The following is a 24,250-nucleotide window of genomic DNA, read 5'->3' as shown; positions in this document are numbered from 1 at the left end:
CCTCCCAGGGGTTGATCTCCCTCTCCGCGCCGCTGGCTCCGCCGTCGCCCGCTCCGACGTCTCTGCTCCTGCCAGCCCTGTGTATGATCGTGGCCCGCCAGGCCCAACGAGTCCTTCCAGTCGTCCGCGTCCGACGGGTGGTCGAAGAAATGCGTCCTGTCGCCGTGTTGCACTCAGAGCCTGGCTAGGAAGAGCAGGCTATATTTAATATTCTGGCTTCGCATCCGCCTCTTGACCCGAAGAAAGTTGTTCCGGAGATCCTGAACCTTTCTCGTATAATCTGGGAATATATGGATGTCATGATTGTCAAATTTGGGCAGACCTGTTTTGCGAATGTGTTTAAGGATCAAGTCCTGTTCCCTGAAATTAAAGAACCGGGCTTTGATGGCCCTAGGTGGGGATCCCGGTTTCGGCGGCGGCCCCAGGGTCCTGTGAGCCCTCTCCAATGCAAACAATTTGGATAAGTGCAGATTCAGAAAAACCTTACCAATCCAGTCCTCAAGGAATAGGTCCGCCGCTGGCCCTTCTGTCCGCTCCAGAAATCCCAGTAAGCGAAGGTTTTTCCTCCGGGTCCGCCCTTCTGCATCCTCCACCCGATCCTCCAACTGGGCCGTATGGTCCTGGAGAGCTGTGGCCGTCTCCCTCAGCTGACGGACCTCGGATTGCATTGCACTCAGGTCTCCCTCCGTGGTGGTAACCCTGTCCGCCACCTTTCTGAGGTCAAGGTGCAGATGGTTGATGTCCATGGCCAACCCGTCCGTTTTGGTTTCCAATCGCCGCCCTGGAGTCGCGAATTGCTGCTAAGATATCGGCTTTGTCCCTGGCTGCTGCATCCTGGTGGGTCTCCATCTCCCGGTCTACTCTGGGGCGTTCCGCCGATGTGGGGCCTGGGACCTTATATTGCACAATCTTATTCGCCTGGGCACCCCGTGCCTGTTGGTCTTTCCCCATAATGGCGCGGTCACTCGAGGGCGTCTCAGAAGGCACCTCGCAGGGGGGGCAGCGGTTATCTAGCGCAACCACAACCGGGACCACCTCACAGGTCTCAGCTAAGCACCGAAGGCAGCCACGCAAATCCCGTCTGTTCCAGCCACCAGTCTGCGTCCAGGCAGTCTAAGCCAGCTTTCGCGCCGTCTCCGGGCCTCGTCGGTAGAAGTCACATCACCACGCGTCTGCTGCCCCAGGGTATATTAGCATTCGTTGGGGATGTATTGTCTGTGTGTACGTTGCACTCCACACCCCGGCCCTGCGGGGGACCTCACCACTGGGCTCCAATGTCTCGCCCACGGGTCAGCCGCGGAGCATACTCTGCCAGTCTACCCCGTCACTGAATCAGGGACCACCGGGCCATCATGCTACAAGGAGGGGCAGGGGGGTCACTCCTCAACATGTTCAGTCCAGCCTGCGGGTCTCCACCTCGCCCGCAAACCCCAGGATCCTTGGTGCTGGTGGATCGCACCACCCCAGCCGCCCGGGGGCCTGACTCTCCCAATCGCCCCACTCCAAAGGCCAGCAGTCCCAGATTCCCTTGCCCCCGTAGCCCCCCCCGGGTCCAACTGTCCTCCAGGGGGTGGGGGGGAGAAAAGACACCCAGGCAGCCCGGTCCCGGCGGGTCCTGTGCGCACTACAGGCCTTCCCGGCGTCCTCAGGCAGCTGCAGCCAGGGCGCGAGCAGGCCGCTCCTCACCGTCCTCACGTAGGTGCAGGCGCCGAGGTTCCACGGCGATCCGCCTGCCAGTCACGCCTCGGTGCCACAGAGCGCCCGCACTCCCCCGACAGAGTCCGCACTCCTCTCCGTCCCCTCGCACAGGGAGACCGCCGACCTCCAGGGCCCCTCCAAGCGCGACGGCGCCCCTCACTTGCTTCGCAGCATAGCGGCCGCCATTTGCAAGCTGCAGGGTCCAGTGGGGCTGCCGCGGGCCGCCGGGCGGATCGCAATCGCGGGCGAGGCTTACCGCGCCTCTCTAGCACCGCGGCGGTCTATGGAGGCTTCCAACCTCAGGAGTTATGTTTAAAAAGTCAATGTGCTAGGATTATGCAGGATTATAGAGGCTTTGGGCAGGAGCTGGACGAAAACGCTTCTAGCCGGCCATTTTGCTAAGCCACGCCCCCCGGGGTTTCCTTAAGTTAATTATACTTCTCAGGCAGTAAAGTCAGTAAGATGAGAATTGGCAGGTGAATTGTGAGGTTAGTCCCATTTACCTTCATAACTACATGTGGGTGAGAAGTAAAGTGGCATGGAAAGCGAGCTCAGTGAGATGAACGAAAGGAAGAAGCTGCTTGAAGGCGTTTGATGCAAGAATGTTTCCAGCATGGTTATGGCGCACTCGAGGCCCCTGTGATACAGGTGTTTTACACAGATATTATGATTTTCATTTGGGCCCAGCCAGCAAGCAGAAAGAATGTGTGTGCTGAGGCCTAGGTCTGTCCATGGGAAAGCCAAGGTCTAGAGCTTCCATGTTACCCTTCTGTAACAACAATGGACTAATGTCCATGTCATAGGTCGTTGATATACAGTGGTGGTGCCAGTGCATAGATATTTGAGGATTCATATCCCTAAGTAGAGACTTTTTGTTCAGACTCAGAGGAGTGCAGCGTACCGGCTCACTTGTGTAAAGTTCCACTGGGATGTGACAATCCGATCCTTGCGCTGAAATATTGTGCATGTTGAGTGCACGTGTGTATGGGACATGACTCTGTGTGTAGTGTGAGTATGGTTGCTGTGACCCGTGGGATCCATTCTGGATGTCTCCTGTTTTAACATTACACAAGTTGGAGGGTGAATGCAGCTTTCTTAGACAGTGGAAGTATGCTGCCTGAGGACTGTTAAAATGTCCTCTGCACTGTAATTTGGTCAATGGTAGTGTAGAAGGGGAGAGTCTGCAGATTATGTTAAAGGTGTTTTGTCTATCCCTCATTACAACTTAGGAAAGGTTGACAGTGCCGGTCCTAGGCCTTCTGAGGCCCTAGGCCAAAGGGAAGATGTGAGGCCCCTCTAAGTGACATCACAGAAAGTGACTTCGCAAATTAATTGGTGAGAACGTATGGCAAATTACCAACTACCACTCAATTAACTATACTCTCGGCTCTCAGCATACGTGCTTCTCGAAGCAACATTTCAGCACAGTATGGCTCAGGTGCGAGCTTTATAAAACACTCTGCGTCCGAAATGCAACCCGCGTGTGCTATTGTATATAAATCACTGTGCCAAACAGCTAGCAATTATTGTGCCAAGTTATGTTATGTTAAAAAAACTTCTATAGCGCACAGCTGCCCCAGCAAAGGGGCGTCCCGGCGCTAGGACAGGCAGAAGAAACACAACACTACAGAAACATCAAAGAAACCAGAGAGGACAAAATACTAAGTTGCAGGAGGGAACAGGTAAGTTTTAATGGCCCTCCTAAAATCAAGCAAGTCATCCAGAGCACGAATATGGGATGGAAGTGAATTCCAGAGTTTAGCAGCTAAAACACGAATGGATCGCCCACCAGCTCTGCAAAGCTTAAACCGTGGAACTACAACCAGATTTTGACCAAGAGACCTCAAAGATCGAGAAGGAACATAGGGGGTAAGGAGATTCTCAAGAATCTGAGGGGAAGACAGTTTGAGAATCTTAAAGGAAAGACATAAGGTCTTAAAGTCAATCCTTTGCGCCACCGGTAACCAATGGAGTGCACAAATAGTTTCCTTTACAGAACAGAACCTCGGTAGACCTACCAGGGCCCTAGCCCAAGTAGCTAGCATTGGAAAATAAATGGTCCTTTTGCCAGTAAAGAACTGGATAGAATCTGTATATCCCTGCCCAAGTCATGCACTTTTCCAAAGATTACCAGCACATAAACGTACACTGATCCCTGCGTTGTAGCCCATGGACCAACAGACTGTGAGAGTCTGTTTTCCACTTTTGAAAGGGCACATGAGTTCCCGGGAGGCTCTGGCACCAGAATACGGATGTATGACATTACAACACATACTTTACCACGCATGCCTTTACAACGCGGTATTTACAACGCATGCCTTTACAACGCATAGCGCTTTGGGGTGCTGGATAGTGAATAGTTTAATTTACTATTCCAACTCCAGTCCCGGTGGATAGTAGGGAAGGTGTTGGATAGTAAATTAAATCTATTCCCTATCCTAGAGCGCCCCCAGCGCAATGCGTTGTAATGGTTTGCGTTGTAAACGTTGCGTCGTAAAGGCACTGTGTGGTAAAAGTTGCGTTGTAAAGGATGTTTCCCCCAGAATACATATGTCTATAAAAAAAAAAACGAAACATTTTAAATATCATGATAAAGAAACTAAGAATTGACAAACCAAGTAGGCTTGCATATTGGCACATGCACACATAAAGCGCGCAGTTATTGGCACATGCACACATAAAGCACACACATATGCACAGACACGCCAAAACACACACACACAGAATTTTTCTCAATAGCCTAAAGACACATTCACTAATGCACACACCCCAACAGTCACACATAACACTATACAGCTGAAGGCTCAGGGTGATGTGCCTCGGGGAGGTACTGAGTGATGCAACTCAGGCCACCACTAATTGATACGCCTCCATAGGACACTCGCTGCTGTGCATCTGGGAAGCAGGATAATGTACATTTGAGGGATAAAAGCCTATTTGGCTAAGGAGGGCCTACAATGATGCGAACCAGAGGGCAAAGAGTTATGTAAAGTAGTGGCCTATGGAAATGTACTATAAGGGCACACTGATGTAAGAAGCAGGTGGGTTCATGTTGGTGTCAGAGTCCTCCCATGTCAAGGAAGAACAGCTCCTCCAAACTTCTTTTAGGTGAGACACCGCAAAGCCCTTTTGTTTGTGACAAATGACACAGAGAGGGCTTTTGGGTCAGCCTTCTTCGTATATTGGTTGCTTTGGGCCTTTTTTTAAGATAGTGTCATTCACATCTTGGTGGTTTTGGACTGATCGGGACTGTGCATGATTTTCATTTGCACCTAAATTGGATACCACACTTCTGCATCTTTTGTGTCTAAACGTGCTTCTGTTCCTAGAAGTGATTTTTCCTCCTAATTGTGCTTTCCCCCCTAAATATTACAGCACGATTCTGCTAATTTTGCATGCACATGTGTCTGTGTACCTGTATTGATTTTTTACTCCTGTATATGTTTTTGTACCTTAAAGTGTCCCCACATTCTAGTTGATGAAGTACCAAAGGCGACTAGTCTCCTAACTCTGTTTTTTGCACCTAAATGCATTTTTGCACTTAATGTCTCCAGGTTCCTGCTAATGTTGTGCCAAAGGTGACTAAGCATCTTGAATCGTATGTCTGAAACATTCTGAATATTATAATATAAATACGAAGCAGGTCTTTTACCTTAACTGCTCAACGACGACTCAACGAGGAGGCCGGGGCCCGATCGACTCCTGCCTGCAGCCCTGCCCACGCGGCCCGATCCGAGTAGTGACTGACTGCTCACGAATGGCGTGTGCGCATGCTGAGTGCGTCACACTGAGTGGGGGCTGGCCATAAAATCATGTCCAGCGCCATCATTGGTAGCGCTTTCGCGCGCTACCAGATTGACGGCCCTGGGACCCACTGTCACCCGCATCATGAGCAAGGCCGGCGTCACGTCACCACCACTAAGGCACCACCACCACCACCACCACCAAGCTAGGTGGTGGGGTGCGTGCGTCACGGTGCGTGCGGTGCTTGCGCAGACAGTGTTTAGTTCCCGGTTTCCTTCCCTGCCTTACTTTTACTGCCTGCGGCCCGGCCCGGGCCCCTGCGCGAGCGCGACGAGAGTGCTGTGCGCACTGCGCAGCGCTTTTCCCATGATTATAATTTATTTATTCCCGCTGCCCGCAACTGCGGGGCCGGCAGCGGGGGCCCCCCTGAGTGCGAGGCCCTGGGCAGCTGCCCATACCGCCCATGGCTAGGACCGGCCCTGAAGGTTGATGACAGCCGGGTACAGAGACATCACACTTCATTGTGCCTTTGTTTTGGATATTCCTACTTGGAGCCATCTTCATCACTACGTGCTGTGAGAGGTATCACCTTATACAAAGCTTGTGTCTTCACTACAGCCAGAAGATGACATTTGAAAGGAACCACCTCAGACTCTTTCTAGAGCCTTAGACAGCGTATCCACATGCTCTGTCTGGTTTATTAGGATAAACGTAGGATCCAAACCTCCACTTTGTTCCATTTCCAAGTACTTAAAAGATTAGAAGAGCTCTACAGACCACTAGAAGAGTTGCTGTGTGACCAGGGCTGGTGTTTGCCGGACAGCCAGGCACCCAGACATGGAGTGACATCACATGAAGTCTGCTCAACTTGCTTGAGAACTTGTGAGTCTGCCTAGTGCAAAGAAACCTGTCTGAATGCTCAAGAAAGAATATGCATGGAATTGTGCCTGGTACCAACCTGAATTGACAGAAAATGCCCCAGACCTTCCTTTATGGTTCATTTGGCAAAATATGTGGTGCAACATTGACTTTTATCCTCAGTGTGTTAACTGGCATCACTGCCGTGACTTGGGGACCTGCCTTCTGCTACTGATGTGCTGTGTGTCCAGATATCATTGCTGCTGCAGCCGAGGACAGGGGCGGCTCTAGGCTCATGGCGGCCCTGGGCAGGGAGCGTAGGTAGGGGGCCCCGGAAGAGGCGCGGAGGCCAGTGAAGAGGGGGGTGGTCAGGGTGTTAGGAAGTGGAACAGAGCCAGAGGCCGCCAAATCCCTGCCACTGGGGCCGCTATGCAAATATGTATCCATCCTCAGAGGATTATTATGTTAAGGATATATATTGGTGTGGTGGCCCCTGGGGTTTGGTGGCCCTGTGCAGGTGCACAGCTTGCACATGCCTAAGGCCGGCCCTGCCGAGGAGCTCCACTCCACATTGGATATAACCTGAGGTGGGCACGACTGTGCTCCTGCTGTCGGAGGACTCTGCCATGTGATTACAAAGACTGTGGGATGCCTGCCACAATACCGGGCAGCGCTTCACCGGGCAGGTAACACAAGGCCTGGGACCAGCTGTCTCTAATGGAGAAAGCGAAACCATTCCACTCGGAAAGCAGCTTCAGAACTGCTGTTCAAGCCCTCGTACCCATACGTACTTTGGCATAGCCCTACTCCATGGTTTCCCAGCCTAGACGCTGGCCCTCCTTAAGGGCATTCTGCATGATGCAGCAGGCCTCACCAAGGGACAGACGAAATATGACTGCATCTTCCCTGCCTTACTGGAAGTCCACCGGCTCCTCTTGCCACCCACCACCATTTACACAGACTGGATAAGAAGTGAATAAAAGGTACAAGAAGGCAACAGTCTTCGTCCTTTTACGAACGAAGGATATGGAACAACATCCCTGTCTCCATCATGACGGCCCCACCGTGCTCCAATTTAGAAAATAGTTGGAGTCACGTCTCTTAAGCGAACGTTGCTTCGCGGTGAAGTAACAGTCCACCTCCACTCCCAGAAGCCAGCCAGCCACCTCTCCAGTCACTCATTGGCCGTATCTTTGCCTTTGACCCTGTACAGTGCTCTGCTGCTTTTGGCTGTGTTTGCACTATATTAACAACCTATTCATGCTACACACTACTGACATAAAGCACTGTAAGTCACAGGGTTGAACAGGTGCCTGGTTCACTTATATTTGTTATAGGGCTCAAAATGCTATTATGTACTCCATTGCATTTGTTTGTGGCCTCTAGTGTGGGGAGGCAAACTGTCTGAGCAGCCATCTTGGCAGACCATAACCAGTCCTACCATTTTGCCAGTGGGAATACAAACATAATAAGTACTGATTGCTGGTCCCTGGTGGACCTTTAAGAATCTCTGGATTTTTAAAAAAAAGATTTATGCTCAGAACAAGGTTCTTTTTCATCATTCCTTCATAATCTGATCACCTATTAAGACATATGTGCATTGTTATCTATTTTATCCAAGAAATGCTGTAGAACAGTGTTTCATAAGATTATTAATTATTTTGTCCCACTTGCAGGTTACCGTTTGGATCAAAAAAGATGTGCTGGACTCTTTGATTTGAAAACCACAGGATACAGTGATCCCATATTAATATCAAAAGCGAATAGCGTTGGAGCCAAGCTAGAGGTAACCAGTTGTTTAGTATCAGAAATATACATTGTGATTCTTTGCAGACACTATTCACCAAGTTGTGCATGGATATCTAAGCATGGTGACTGAATTTCCTGTCTCGTGTATATGTTTTTTCTAACACCTACAACCCCAGCCTTGCTTGGAACTCAGGGGGGTTTAAGTGCTATTACAATAACGAAGTTTAAAAAAAGTTAATTATAGTGGAAGGTTTTTTAAAGGCAGTCAATGCAAAGCTTCTTCTTTTTCAAGTTCAATATCAGTGTCTTCTTGACAAATGAAATAAACTTTAAAACAAATATTTTGACATATTCAGCAAGACAAGAAAAGTTATCTAAGCATTGCCCATATAGCTTACGGGATTATCAGCCAAACTGCAGGAAAGTATAGCCTTATACTCGCTGCCAAGGGCTATATTGGTTATTAAAGGCCCTTGACACGATTTAAAAGTCCAAGCCACAGGTGAGGGCCTTTAAAAGGGGATAGAGCCTTTAACAATCAGTATAGCCTGAGGAACAAGGGCCACAACGCTATAAAATTCCACCCTTTGAGGGTAGGATCTTCTAAATTACAAAGGGAGAAACAAAAAGACAAGCATTGCTGTGTTGGAGCAGAAGGCTTATACCAGACATTGTAAGCCCAGAGCCAATTCACAGTCTTCAGCGGAGTTCCCAGTATTCCAATTTTCTAATATCAAGTCAAGTCAAGTCAGAGAATTTATATAGCGCACTACCTACCCATAGGGTCTCAAGGCGCTTAGAAAGGGGAGGAGGATTATTTGTCAAATATCCATGTTTTAAGTTGTTTTCTGAATGCTAGGTGGTTCTGGGTGAGGCGAAGGTAGGCGGGGAGTGAGTTCCATGTTTTAGCAGCCAGGTATGAGAAGGATCTGCCTCCCATGGTGGTCCTGTTGATGCGAGGTACAGTGGCGAGGGCTTGGTTGGAAGAACGTAGTTGGCGGGAGGGGGTGTAGAAGGACAGTCGTGAGTTGAGGCATTCTGGTCCGATGTCGTAGAGTGATTTGTGTGCGTGAGTTAGCAGTCGGAAAGTGATTCTCTTATTGACGGGTAGCCAGTGGAGGTCTTTCAGGTGACCGGAGATGTGTTCGTTGCGCGGGATGTCTAATATGATCCTGGCTGAGGCGTTTTGGATTCGTTGGAGTTTCTTCTGTAGTTTAGCGGTAGTACCTGCGTAGAGGGTGTTTCCGTAGTCCAGTCGGCTCGTGACTAAAGCATGGGTGACTGTTTTCCTTGTTTCGGTGGGGATCCAGCGAAATGTTTTTCTGAGCATGCGAAGAATGTTGAAGCAGGATGATGAGACGGCGTTGACTTGTCTGGTCATTGAGAGTGAAGAATCCAGGATGACGCCAAGGTTCCGTGCGTGGTCTGTCGGGATGGGTGCTTTTCCAAGGGCTTCCGGCCACCAGGAGTCGTCCCATGCAGAGGGGGATGTACCTAAGATGAGGACTTCTGTTTTGTCTGAGTTCAGTTTCAGACGGCTTTGTTTCATCCAATCGGCAACTTCTTTCATTCCTTCGTGTAGGTTAGTTTTGGCGGTGCTGGGGTCATTGGTGAGAGAAAGGATAAGTTGAGTGTCATCCGCGTAAGAGATGATGTTGAGGTTGTGTTGGCGGGCGATGGTCGCGAGGGGGCTCATGTAAACGTTGAAGAGGGTGGGGCTGAGTGAGGATCCTTGAGGTACGCCACAGATGACTTCAGTGGCCTCGGACTTGAATGGTGGGAGGCGGACTCTCTGGGTTCTTCCGGAGAGGAATGAGGTGATCCATTCAAGTGCTTTTCCTTGTATTCCGATGTCATTGAGGCGTTGTAACAGGGTGCTGTGGCAGACTGTGTCGAATGCTGCCGAGAGGTCGAGGAGGATGAGGGCGACTGTGTCTCCATTGTCCAATAGAGTTCGAATGTCGTCTGTTGCTGCGATGAGGGCGGTCTCAGTGCTGTGTTTTGCTCGGAAGCCAGATTGTGAGGAGTCGAGGGATTTGTTGGCTTCGAGGAAAGCGGCGAGCTGGTTGTTGACAGCTTTCTCGATGACTTTGGCCGGGAATGGGAGGAGCGAAATGGGGCGGTAGTTTTTGAGTTCGGTGGGGTCCGCTGTGGGTTTTTTCAGAAGGGCGGTGAGTTCAGCGTGTTTCCAATTTTCCGGGAAGGTGGCGGAGTTGAAGGAGCAGTTGATGACGTCTCGGAGGTGCGGTGCTATGACGGAGTCTGCTTTGTTGAAGATGTGATGAGGACAAGGGTCTGTGGGGGAACCTGAGTGGATGGAATTCATCAGGCGGATGGTGTCCTCAGTGGAGATTGGGTTCCAGTCGTTGAGGGTGTTCACGGGGGGAGAATGTTCAGCAAATGGTTGGGTTGGTTGGTTTCCGGGTTCGTTGTTGAAGCTGTTGTGGATGTCTGCAATCTTGTTGTGGAAGAATGAGGCTAGGGAGTCGCAGAGGGCTTGAGAGGGGGTGATGTCGTTGGAGTTGGCCGGGGGGTTGGAAAATTCTTTGACGATGTTGAAAAGTTCCTTGCTGTTGTGGGCGTTGTTGTCGAGTCGGTCCTTGAATGCTGTTTTCTTGGCCTTTCGGATTAGTTGGTGGTGAGTGCGGGTGGCGTTTTTGAAGGCGTCCTTGGTAATAGTGGATGTGTCTTTTTTCCAGGCCTTTTCAAGGGAGCGGCAGAGTTTCTTGGACTTCTTAAGATCATCGTTGAACCATGAGGCCTTCTTGCTGCCAGGTTTGCTTTGACGTTTTTTCAGTGGTGCTAGGGTGTCGGCGGTGTTGGATAGCCATAGGGTGAGGTTGGCGGCGGCTTGGTTTGGGTTGGAAGAGTGGGCTGGTGTGTTTAGGAGGAGCGATGCGGAGATCTGGTCGGTGGTGATCTTGTTCCAATTTCTTTGCAGAGTTGGTTGGAGGTGGTTGGTGGGTTTTGGCTTGTTGTAGGTGAAGTGAACGCAGCTGTGGTCAGTCCAGAGGAGGTCCGTGGTGTGGCTGAAGGAGACATGGTTGCTGGAGGTGAAGATGGGGTCGAGTGTGTGACCTGCGATGTGGGTGGGGGAAGTGACTAGTTGTTTAAGTCCGAGGTTGGCGAGGTTGTCCAGCAGGGTGGTGGTGTTGCAGTCGTTGGTCTTTTCAAGGTGAAAGTTGAGGTCTCCCAGAAGGATGTAGTCTTTGGAGGGGAGCGCGTGTGGAGTGATGAAGTCCGTGATGTCCTCACTGAATTTTGCGCGGGGTCCTGGTGGTCTGTAGAGGAGGGTGCCTCTGAGTGTGGTCTTGGGGTCGATGTGGATCTGGAAGTGAAGGTGTTCGGAGTTGGCGAGGTTGGCGTCAGAGCTGGTTGAGATGCGGATAGATTTCTTATGGACGATAGCTATGCCTCCTCCTGTGTGGCTGGTACAGTCCTTGCGTGTGATCTTATATTCTTCAGGGATGGCAATGGTGATGTCTGGGGCGGAGGAAGTGTTCATCCATGTTTCCGTTAGGAAGGCGACGTCTGGAGAGATGGTGTCTAGTAGGTTCCATAGGTCAATGGCGTGCCTGTGGACCGAGCGGGTGTTGAGAAGGATGCATTGTAGGTGGTTGGGGTCGGGAATCTGTGGTGTGGTCGTGGCGGAGATGTTGACGGTGCCGCTGAATTTGCAGGTGTAGCAGGAGAAAGGTCCATGGGTGTGTCCAGGAGCGGCTTGGACGCAGTTGGGGGCGCGACCGGGGTTGAGGGCTAGGAGGGTGGCGGCATCGTAGGTAATGCGGGAGGGCTGGGGAGCGCGAGGGGCAGGGGGTCTGGCGCTGGGCGCGGTCCAGGCGCGGACGGGCGTAGACGGGCTTACCTTTGGCGCACCTTCGGCGCGGATTGGGCGCGAACGCTGCGCGTAAACGCTGCGCGCGGGAAGAACTGTCATATATGGGTGGTGGAGGGGAGGGGCGAGGGCGTCTCAGCTGGGAGGCGGGGCGGGTCACGAAGGAGGACAACAACACCCAAAATGGCAGCGGAGGGGTCAGCGGAGCGGAGCGCTTGGGGCGAAATGCGCTGATACAATACAAAATGCTTAAACAAAGACAAATGCGCGTTTAAAAATGAAATTTCTACAAAGCGGCAAGCAGGGCAAACTGCAGGCAGTCAATCAGGGTTAAAGCGGACAACGATACCACTGTTCGCCAGGGAGGCAGGGGAGCGACCACTCTGCTGGGAAGCGAAGCGAGTCACAGCGCGTTGAGGACACGGAGCGCTGTATCTAGGCAGTGGGAGGGCGTCTCAGCTGGGAGGCGGGGCGGGTCACGAAGGAGGACAACAACACCCAAAATGGCAGCGGAGGGGTCAGCGGAGCGGAGCGCTTGGGGCGAAATGCGCTGATACAATACAAAATGCTTAAACAAAGACAAATGCGCGTTTAAAAATGAAATTTCTACAAAGCGGCAAGCAGGGCAAACTGCAGGCAGTCAATCAGGGTTAAAGCGGACAACGATACCACTGTTCGCCAGGGAGGCAGGGGAGCGACCACTCTGCTGGGAAGCGAAGCGAGTCACAGCGCGTTGAGGACACGGAGCGCTGTATCTAGGCAGTGGGAGGGCGTCTCAGCTGGGAGGCGGGGCGGGTCACGAAGGAGGACAACAACACCCAAAATGGCAGCGGAGGGGTCAGCGGAGCGGAGCGCTTGGGGCGAAATGCGCTGATACAATACAAAATGCTTAAACAAAGACAAATGCGCGTTTAAAAATGAAATTTCTACAAAGCGGCAAGCAGGGCAAACTGCAGGCAGTCAATCAGGGTTAAAGCGGACAACGATACCACTGTTCGCCAGGGAGGCAGGGGAGCGACCACTCTGCTGGGAAGCGAAGCGAGATTTATAGCCGCCGTAGCAGCAATATCATTCATTTACTGCCTGCTTGCCTTTAGCAAAGAAGCATGCCTTTAATGGCTTGTATCGCTCAGCTACAGTGGGTTATAAAGTTATTAGAACATTCCGCCCCATGAACGGGGAATGTCCTCATTGAGAAAACAAAGGCATCGGAGAATGAGGGAGTTGAAATCCACTGCAGCTCCGAATCCATCCGCTGCGCCCAGGGCCTCTCCTGTTAACTGTTGATCCTTCACAGCAAGAGCTGTGAAAGCAGGCTGTCAGAAAACAGCCCCTGGTTCTCCCAGCTCGGCCAAACTGCTTTATGTAGGTCAGCTAAGCCAGGGAGACCCAGGAGCTTAGATCGTTCACCCCTCCCTTATTCTAAAGCCCCAGTAACACTGAGCTACAGTCAATCAATCAATAAATCACATTTGTAGAGCGTGCTACTCACCCACAAGGGTCTCAAGGCGCTGGGAGGAGGGGGGAGGGGGGCTACTGCTCGAAGAGCCAGGTCTTGAGTTGAGGAAGGAAGGGTGAATGCTCCGTGTGTCCTGCTGCACGGCCTCTGCTTTCCTTTTTTCTCTGCCTAATCCATATAGTTGGAGAGGCAGGGTAAAGAGAATGGCAGAGGACATTAGGACAGTGCCTCGGGCCTATAGCAGTTCTTATAGGCCACTGCTTCTCCATTGTTTCCAGTGGGGCTCTCAACATTGCAGTGTTCTAATCTCTGTTCCTATTTGGTTATACCTGCAGATGCTGAGGACTCAAATAATGAAAAATAAGAAGAAAGACAATGAAAAATAAGTCCTGGTGCCCAAAAAGAGTAGCTATAGTCATCCCCTGCAGCCACCGGCATAAACTAAGCAATGATTTGAGACATGCATGCCCCTCAGTGTCATTTGGTGTAACAATTACTAAGAAACCCTAGGGAGAATGTTCCTCTGTACATTCAATTTACAACATTTGTTGTACAGAGTAGGGGAAAGTCAGTGGAAACATCGGAAAAAATACTGTAAAGAGAGAAGGATACTCACCTTTAATGAAAGCATCCTTACATCAGAACGAAATACTTCAGGTCCTTTCAAATGCCATATTAGAGCATTGGAATGCTGAACGCTCCATTGAAAACAATGGAGGTCTTCGGGCTTCTAATGGCTGGTAGAAGCCTGGAGCTCAAGCATTCAAATGTTTGTTCACAGCTGTTGCTCTGAACAAAGGCCTCATGGAGACCGGGGGATTTCAACCCCATCGTGCTCTGTGAAACTTTTGTTTTACAAGTTGGAACATGAATGCTCTAATAATCTTATAGCCCTCCGTAGCATGCTGTGCCGGCCATTAAAGGCCCTCTCTTTTGACTCGGGCCCTTAAAGCTGGAGCGGGCCTTTAAAGGCTGGTAGAACCCAGCCACTACACCAGGCTCTAAGGCTATACAATATTCTGGAATAATTTGTGTCATTTAATGACTTATATGTGTTAATGTTTGCCTCTAGTGATTGGATCTTTCCCTCTCATATGTATCTGTGAAGTGGTAAGGGTCTGTACATTGCACAGATTGATAGGGCCCAAGCCAAACGCCCAAGAGTGCCTCCCTCCCGGTTTATGGAAATGAGACTAATATCCGGATTTAGAATTGGTGTGTATAGTACTCCGTTACAAACTTGAATACAAACTTGGCCAAGTACCATGTCTCCAGTAAAAGAGAGGGACCCACAAGCCAAAGGGGTGGGGTACCAGAAGACTACAAGTCAAAATATGAAATCCCCTTTGGACAGACTTACACTGGCATTCTAAGCTCATAGACAACCTAAGAGCAATACGCTTTTCAATACAACTATAAACACTGGAGCAAACTGTGAATATGAAAAAATAATAGCAATGAAAAGAAAATTAAAAAATGTACAATTTATTTCAATTTAAAACCATATGCTGCTAAGCACCTATCACATTTGATACAAACATCAATAATAATACATTATACATATACAATGGGAGACACAAAATAAGGAAAATAATTCCTATGACATAGAGCTACATGCACTAGTATAGAGCAAAATCACACTACACAATTCATAGAATATTGTAATTGGAGTGGTTATTGCAAGAAAACTTGGTGCACAGTAGCTCAAAAAGATAGCATTGACGCGTTTCGGTGGGCATGAAAGTGGAAAGCCAACACCTTCTTCAGGATAAAATTTAGAAATCCCACACACAAGTACCATGTCTGCCAAACCCTGGTCCACCTGCCCTATTTAGTGGTGAGTGAACAGTCAGCTTTCCTTCAGTGGCATTCCTGTTGTCGCCACTGTCTGAAAGCTTAGTCTGATGGCCTTACAGGGGGATGTATGACGGTACAACGCGTACCGTTTCAACGCGTGCCTTTACAACGAGTCTTTAACAACGCAAGTCGTTACAACGACTTGCGTTGTTTGGCGCGGATAGTGAATAGTATAATTTACTATTCTAACACCAGTCCCCGTGGATAGTAGGGAAGGTGTTGGAATAGTAAATATGCTATTCTTTATCCTTTAGCGCCCTCCAGCGCAAGTCGTGGTTACGACTTGCGTTGTAAAGGACGCGTCGTAAAAGCACTGCGGGGTAACATCCGCGTTGAAAAGGATGTTCCCCTTACAGGGTGCTGGCCGTCAGAGTAAGGGCACTAGGCCATCCGCCTAATTTAGGGCTGATGTTCTGATCTCCTGTTTCTCAGTGCTGATGAACAAACAAATAAAAATAAGTGCCCCTACACCAAGGAAAAAACCAAAAGGTTTGATGGACGGCCATCAAAACCAATGATGGCCATCCAGCTCACTTTTGGTACCTTCAGAAAAAACAATATGCTGGCGTATTCACTTTTACATACTTTTTGTGGTGGTTTTCAAGACTTCAGTATTATTAAAAAAGCTTGAAGAGTGCATGCACCTGCCAACTGTGCCTCTACCACGGCAGGACGATTGACTGGATCTTCAATCTTGAAAGTACTTTTAATTAACTTATCTGTTTGTTTGCTTGGGTTTTTTGTTTGTTGAACACTTTGCTGCATAGGAGTTTTCCTGGTGCTGGAAAGAGAGAAAAAAGGACTGGCCTAAAGAAGCAGACAAATGCTCACTGGCAAACATAGGAGAGGCCTATAGTGTATGCCTTCATTCGTGTGCCATAACTCAAAGCCACTCTTAGGCTGCTGTGAAGTGGTATGCAGGCTTTACATGAAACCTTATAAATAAGTAAATAAAGATATGTGCTTCTAATTGGTTTTTTTTCTTAACATCAACTTTTACTCAAATGACATGGATGCAGGGTATTTGTAACCATGAAAACAGAGATATTGCTGATAGGAGCTTCCTTCCTGTCCTTCTGAAATCTGGCCCCACCGTTTGTAAGTACCTTACCGAGCAATTTACATTCTAAGTTAAGAAGCGAGAGTAAGAGGCCACCTCCAAAGAGTCCAAATGGGGTGTGGGTAGCATTATTGTTATGGCCCTGTACTTGTAGGAGGCAGTGAACCAATGTCTTTTGTCTCTAGATAGTGTTAAAGCAGTTGGAGGACCAACAACAGTTCATAAATCATGTACAACTTGGTTGATAAACCATCACTATCAGGTGTTTTGCCAGTTGCCTGATATTGTATCACCTGTCTGATCTCATCTATGGTACTTCCAAGACTCCTGTGTGTGCCAGGGTGAATTTCTTTACCTGTGCCTCGCTAATGTAGCGCTGCAACTCTTCTTCAGTCACACCTCGCTAATGTAACCCTGCAGTCTTCATCCGTCACACTGTCAGTTTTCAGCAGTACATCATTTATTTGCAGCTGCATACATATCATTCTGTCTTCAGGGAGCTTTAATGCTGTGATAGAGCATATTGTGGTGGTACATTTCAGTATCCAGACTGACAAACTTTCCACCTAGTCACTTTTACCATGTTCCCTAGCAACACACGCTCTGTAGTCTAGCCGTTGCAGATATTCTACTGTTTCCCTATGGAATTGTATCAACTTTGCTAGTTTCTCCTGGCTTGTGGGTCTGCCAATGTCCTGTGCTCCAGCTCAGGTATCACTCCTTCCAGCTGAGTGGTCTTTCTATTCAGGGTCGATTTAATTTTATGACATTTGTGTGAACTCACCACTAAGGCAAGCCTTGAGGGCCTCCCACTTAGTGTGCCATCTGACATTCCCTCATTTATGAAGTAGTATTTCTTGATGTGTGCCCTGAAACCACTCCTGTAGGCTGCACCCTGCAGGGCCTTGGGTTGCACCTTCCACCTTTGAATGCATGTGGGATTAGACCAATACCAGATTATGGTCTGATATCATACACCCCAGGTGTTCAACTGGTGTGACTCCTGTACGTGTTCCAAGTGTAGTATTGTGTCTTTCCTGTAGTGTAAATCGTGCATGGGAGACCTGAACATATATTCTGCACTTACTGAGGGTAGCAAGCACCATGCGCCCATCAGGTTCCAGTGCTAATCCACCCATAAAGCCCAAAGCATTCTTCACCACTGGGGTAATGGGAGTCTTGAGGGTAGCTGTTAACCTGTTGATGGGTGAGGGACAGTAGTAACCTGTTACTAGGCAGTCTCTTAGTGTCCTGTTACTGGGCAAGAAAACATGGAAATACATTATTATACAGAGGTCACATGGGAACTCAGTGTAAAAGTTATTACTAAATCACGTTTTATTGTTGTAGCTGTACCCAAGTTGTGTATAGCTTGCTTTAAGAAAACCTTGTGTTAGCCCTATCATGTTTTGTGATGATTTAAACACAACAAAATATAGTTTATACCTTTAGGCTTATACCCAAAGAAGTATTTAGCATGGGTAATTACAAAGGCACTTTATCATATCATATGATGTGGTGATAATGCGCCATTTGTGAATAATTTATTGAAGAAAGAAATCCCTCTCGGGGTGGGGGGGGGTCATTCCACAAACTTCCAACTTCTATCCGACCACACTCTGTCAGCAGTATGCTGAAGAGAGTGTCTATGTCGTGGCCTACGTTACATCAATAACTTAGTTTCAATTAGGAGTTCCTGTTGTTTCTTATGGAATTTGATTTAGTAGTAACTCCTGATGCCTACATTCAATTGACTTCATTTGGATGTCATTTAAATAATTAACTGGGTCAATTAGAGGTGGGGAATCGAGAAAAAATTCATAAAAAGCCTGTCTACCCATCTTTCACATTTCCTTAACTCAGCAGTCCTCGCACCACAGTTTTTTTCCTGTCAGGACCACCATGTACATACAGTGTGTAGAGGTTTCAAACAGGAAAAATATAAGACATATTAAATAAAATACATGCATTTATATGTTCCTACATACTCCTCACAATATGTCAGGTGCTTTAGTTTTACATTTTCTAAAGAAAGAACCTCGTTTTGGTGGTCTCTTTGTCTCTGGAAAATAAATGTACCAACCGGACCCGTAAGTGGCTCGTTACCTGAGGGCTGAAGGTAGTTCTGTGAAACAAGTTCACTAGCCTGGAAGCAAACTTAATATATCACAGGCTGGACTATCAAACTCAACATTTTCATCATCTATACTACTATTATAAAGGAAGAACTTTGAACCTTTGAGGCGGGTAAACTCGGGAACCACAGCGCCAATCCACACACCCGATACATCGGTGTAATTGTCAGGGTGTGCAGATGGACATAGGCTATATAAATTTAAAAAATATAAGAGAAAAAAAAAAAGTAGTCCCATGGAAGTAGCGCCGGCCGCGACGTGCGTGCTGACATCAGGAGCGCGGGGAGGAGCGGCGTCCAGGAGCGCGAGGAGGAGCGGCGGACATGAGCGCGGGGAGGAGCGGCGGTCAGGAGGGGAGGAGCGGTGAGGAGCTGCGGACAGGCGGGGAGGAGCGGCGAGGAGCGGCAGACCGGTGAACTCAGGAGCGCGGGGAGGTGTGGCGGATGAGGTAAGGCTCCGGGGGAACCACGGACAATGTCGGGGCAGGCGGGGGCCCTGAAACCAAGGTCGGGACGGGCTGCCACTCCGGGGGACCCACGGACAATGTCGGGGTGGGCAGGGGCCTGGGCGGGCGGGGGCCCTGAAGCCTGATTGCTAGCGGTGGACCGGTGAACTCAGGAGCGCAGGGAGGTGCGGCGGATGAGGTGAGGCTCCGGGGGACCCACGGACAATGTCAGGGCGGGCGGGGGCCCTGAAGCCAAGGTCAGGACAGGCTGCTACTCCGGGGACCCATGGACAATGTCGGGGCAGGCGGGGGCCGGGGCGGGCGGGGGCCCTGAATCCTGATTGCTCCCGGACAAGGTCGGGACAGGCTTCTAGTTTTAACTAAATTGGTTTGGAAATGTTCAAGCATTTTTTTTTCCCGCAATGTTTTGATATTGTTCCACACATATCACATACAATTTTCTTCAAGAAAGGCCTTGTTGCTTGTGTCAATCAACCTTTCTCAAGGATTGGCATGTGTTGATGAGAGCAATGATTAGATGGACCACTGGGACAAGCCCATGTTGACTGTCTTTGTGTCATTTTACTGTGTTTGCTGGCGGGGAGGATTTTGTCAGTGTATAGTAGCTTTGTAACATCCGCTTCTTGGGACATTGGGGAACTTATGGAGGATCACCTAGAGTGGATGTCTCTGTGTTGGTAGTACCTGGAGTGAAGTAGATGATGTGATGGTTGACCTGATACAAAATAAACAAAGTTAGATCTCTATTCACGTGTTGTTTGGAGGTAGCACATTGACCCAACTGCTTTTGGGGCGACAAGATCTCTATGGATCCAGAAGTGTTGTTTTGGGAGTCTCGCTACATTTATGATCTGAAACTAAAAGAGAAGCCCTTTGGCTATAGCAGTGAGAAGCTCCTGGTTTGCATGCGTCATTCTGTGTGTTTGGAAGGTTCTGTTAATTTGATTAACTTTATTTTGTGGGCTCTCCAGCTTCATTTCATTACCTGAAGGCCATTGTTGTTCTTTCTATTGTGAGGATTGAAACTGTGTAGCTTTATTGGGAACAGTTGATATAGAACTATTTAATTTTATAAGACTTTTTGTGCTGCAGCCCCAAAGCCCATTTTTGTTCAGGTGACATAATTTTGGCGGGGTTTGTCAAAAGGTGAGCTTTCAGTTGTCATGCCAACTTGAACAAAACATAATAAGGGCTACCTTTAAAGATTGCTTATTTAATTCAGTTCAGCTGTTTTTATATAGTACATGGCTACCCAAACAGATCTCCTAACGCTAGTCGCAAACAACCCTACCACGAAATTGTGATAAACTAGTTACCTTAAGACCAAAATTAGAAAAGAAGAGGTTTTTTTGCATTTTTGTGAAGCAGACTTCCGACTGCTGACTTCTGAGGGAGGCAGGAAGAGCCTTCCAAAGCCTGGGGGTAAGAAATGCAAAGGAGCAGCCTCCGCTTCTTGCTCTTCTGATCTTCGGCACCTTCAGGAGTCCCTGATTACTTGAACAAAGAGCCCTCCCTGGAACATAGGAAGTGAGTAGGGTCCGAATGATAAGTGGGCCTTTTCCCAGGATGGCCCGGTGTGCAATGTAAAGAGTCTAAAATAGATTATTTTTTTAACTGGGAACCAGTGAAGGGCTAAAAGGTCTGGTCTGACTAACCCAGGGAGGGGGTATTATTTTGAGGATTCTAGCGTCGGTGTTTTGTGCCACATGGAGCCTATTGATCACATCTTTCGGGCGCCCTAGATACAGGGAGTTGCTCTTGTCTAGGCGAGAGTTTATTAGACGCTGTACTGTGGCCCTTCTTGTTTAGAATGGCAGTATCTGTAAGAATTTCCTAAGGGATCTTAGAATTCTAAAGCATACACCTACCAATTTTCTGACCTGTGTCTCCATTGTGAGCTTTTCTTCTATCCAGACGCTTAGGAGTTTTACTGGTTGGGCTGACTTTGGACATTCGCCTTGATATGCTAGCCCTGAAAGTTCCTGCCACCTAGAGATGTTGCTGCCTACCAACAATAGCTCTGTTTTGTCGTTGTTAAGCTTCAGCCTACTGCCAGACATACAGTCTGTAACCTCCCTAAGGCATGAATTAATTTGGGTATAGGTTTGACAGGTATTAGGTGTAAGGGCCAGGATGATCTGGGTATCATCTGCATATGACTCTGGAACACCACACCGCATAGAGTCGATGAAAGAAGATAATGAATCTTCCCATACTTGGAAGCTCCTGTCAACTAGGAAGGCTTCCAACCATTTGATGGTGACCCATGAGATGCCGATGTCCAACATCCTCTGATTGATGATGGGATGCAACATCGTATCAAAGGCTGCACTAAGGTCCAACACGATCATAGCCGCTGAGCCACATTGATCTAGGATGGAACGAAGTTCCTTGGTGTCTACCAAAAGTGTAGTCTCAGTACTCTAGCTAGATGTAAATCCAGTGGCGGCTCCTCCTCTATTTTTTGCAGTATAAGAAAAGGAAAAATAAAATGATAACTCGAGGTTATTACTATTTTAGTTTTCCCCATTGCGGCGTCTTTATGGGGCGGGCGGGACTGCTCTCAGAGCACGGGGAGGAGTGGTTTGCACTCCCTATGTGAGTATGAGTGCTTGGCCTGCCCTCTCGGGCTGCTCAAAACAGTCATGCACATATACTGTGTTCTCTATGCAGGCTGCATTGCAGAACATGTCCACTCCTCCAGCCCCTGGCTGAACGCCGTGTCACAATGCTCAGACCAATCACAACGCTGCATTGCAGCGTTGTGATTTACTGCAGGGAGCCGGGGAGCCCTGGTGCTTCATGCTTCCTGTCCCCCCCAAGAAGACAGGAAGAAGATGTAGGAGAGGCGGCGGCCAGCCAGCTGACCGGGAGGTAAGTGATTTTTTTTAACCCATCCCCCTGCCCCTTCCCCCCACGCCGCTCCTCTGATACTTCAAGTAGCAGCCGCCACTGTCTAAACCCTGTCTGAGTGGGGTAGAAAACATCATGTGCTTCCAGAAAGCTGGACAGATGTTTGTTGATATGCTTTTCCAAACGTTTAATCCCTATCGGGAGCAGGGAGAGGGGTCTATAGCTGTCTGCCAGATTGGGATTCAACATTGTTTTTTCAAGAGCGGCTTCACTATTGCATGTTTTCAAGTTTGAGGAATGTGCCCTGCTTCGACTGAGTGGTTAAGGATGTTCACGAGGGTGGCTAATAAAGAAACGCTGTCTTGGTCCAAGAAGCAGGATGGGCTGGGTCCAGAGGGGAGCTTGATTTGATAGATTCAAGCGTGAATTCCAAGGTTTCACTGCTCAAAGCGAGGAAAGCTGACAGGGTGAGACCCGATTGTTGCCTTGCACAGGTGTCAGCTCTGGGTTTAATAGCTGACAGAAGGAGATGCAGAATGCAGCACACATAGGAAGAGGAAGTAACAAGGAGTAGTATAGATATTTCTCCTCGTTACGCCTCTCCTGGGAAGGCGTAGCTTTTTGACGCATTCCCAAGTTTACCAGTTATGTTAAATCTGGGACTGCATCAAAAACTGTGGGAGTTGCATGGGAACACCCATGCAATGCCCATGGAACGTATCCTTGGCGAAGACTAAGGCAACACCATGATTTGTGCTGCTTTGCTTTCCCTGGGATGTATTAAGCTACTCAGGGCCACACAAGGTGGCCTTGCGTGGCTTCATGAATCTCATTTTTGAGTTGGGTCACTCTTGCACCATGTTGCGTGGTACAAGAGCAACACAACGGGGCTCGTAAATATGCCCGTATGGGTACAATGAGAGCCTTCCCTATGCATTTGGAGTGCAATAGTAAGTCCTGGAACATCATTGGTGTGTGACAGTAACCATCACTGGCATTGCACAGTAATATGTGACTGCCCCTGGACCTGGAGAAAAGGTCTTGTGGTTACATGGTGAATAAAAGCCTCTGCTTTTACCTGTTATCCTATTTTTCTATGATACTAACAGTGCCAGGGAGACTGGCTTTATCTGGCAACATTGAGTCTGTGAGTCAGGCCTTTATGTGATGGGAACTCTGTGGAGGCTTGTGGGCTATTAAGAACATGTTCAATGTTATTTTAAAAGTGCAGATGTCTTTAGCTCTTTGCTCAACTACCAGCTAGTAATTTTATTATCTCTTTAGGTTGCACATGCTTGTGATAAATATGACACAATTGGTCTGGACCTGATCGCAATGTGTGCCAATGAAATACTGATACATGGGGCAGAGCCCCTCTATTTCTTGGACTCTTTGACCAGTGGAACACTCGGTGTTGGGGCATCTGAAGCAATTATAGCTGGAATGATCAAGGCCTGCAAGAAGTCTAGATGTACTTACCTAGGTACATGTCCACAAATATTCCAGATGAATGTTTTAAATGTTATGTACTTATTTATATCTGCTGATACCTTTGTGATGTCACCACTAGAGGATAAAAAGTATGTAAATATTTATGATAAACTACTGTCTGGATCCTAAACTGACAGCTAAGCAGAACTACATCAGCGTGCAGACTGCTAAATAGGCTCCCACACATGAGGATTTACGTATTCCTCAGGACATAAATATAATTAATTGTGAAAATATACAGTGAAGAAAAAGCCATAATTGATCCTCAGGGCTGTAGTTTCTGAAATGTATGCTTCTGATGGCTATTTTTTATCACAGATTTCCAAACGAATTAAAGGTTTCAGACTGGAACCCTTTTCCCAACAACATCTCTCCTGCAGTGTCATACAGCTCTAGGCACAACTGTGCAGCCACATGTAAGGTATATTAGGATCCAACCGGGGAACTGGCATCAATTCCTGCTTTTCCTTGCATCATCAATGCAGGTCCAGAGCTCTGCCTGAGTGTCTCACTGACAAAACTCCTCAGCAGTAGACAGTGACAAGGACGCGTCTCCTCTAAAACGTTCTTCAAACATTGTTGCAGATGCTGCAAGAAGATGTCCCTTCCAGAACCAGATAACAACTACACATAGTGTCTTGTATTCAACAGCAATGCCACTGCTAGTGATTCTCATGCCTCCATGCACCCGAAGACCAACAGGAAGATGGGGGACAAGTTGTTTCTGCCTAAAGCTTGCATTAAGACACCATATCAATCTCATTTACCCATATGTAAGTCACCTGTAGGTGAACGATCTCATAAAAGATCTTCACACGAAAAAAACACAAAAAGTGCCATAGGAAGGAGAGGTCCTCTTCTTCATCCTGGACACTGTCCCTCTCCCAGGACTGTTTAGAGTCTGAACTCTATCCCAAGGTTGATGAAATCTTCCTAATTGTCAGAGACGATTCAGATTTTAGAAAAGATGAGGACACCATTACTGGGTCCGTAGTCACAAAGAATATGGGTAGTAGTGTTCCCCAAGGGGGAAATGTCCGCACAG

At 48.4% G+C, this 24,250-nt stretch overlaps 1 protein-coding gene across 1 annotated transcript in view; it reads left to right on the top strand.

Moving 5' to 3' along the window:
- LOC144773723 (trifunctional purine biosynthetic protein adenosine-3-like) overlaps window positions 1-24,250 on the top strand; it is a 219,052-nt gene that overhangs the window by 114,527 nt on the left and 80,275 nt on the right. The window contains 2 exon segments of the mRNA XM_078658864.1: window positions 7,977-8,086; window positions 22,999-23,197. Of these exon segments, the coding sequence (XP_078514990.1) occupies window positions 7,977-8,086; window positions 22,999-23,197 (309 nt within the window).

The sequence above is a fragment of the Lissotriton helveticus genome, chromosome 8 (genome assembly GCF_964261635.1).
Source record: "Lissotriton helveticus chromosome 8, aLisHel1.1, whole genome shotgun sequence".
Classification (NCBI taxonomy): domain Eukaryota; kingdom Metazoa; phylum Chordata; class Amphibia; order Caudata; family Salamandridae; genus Lissotriton; species Lissotriton helveticus.
This window is presented reverse-complemented; position numbering and strand designations above follow the sequence as displayed.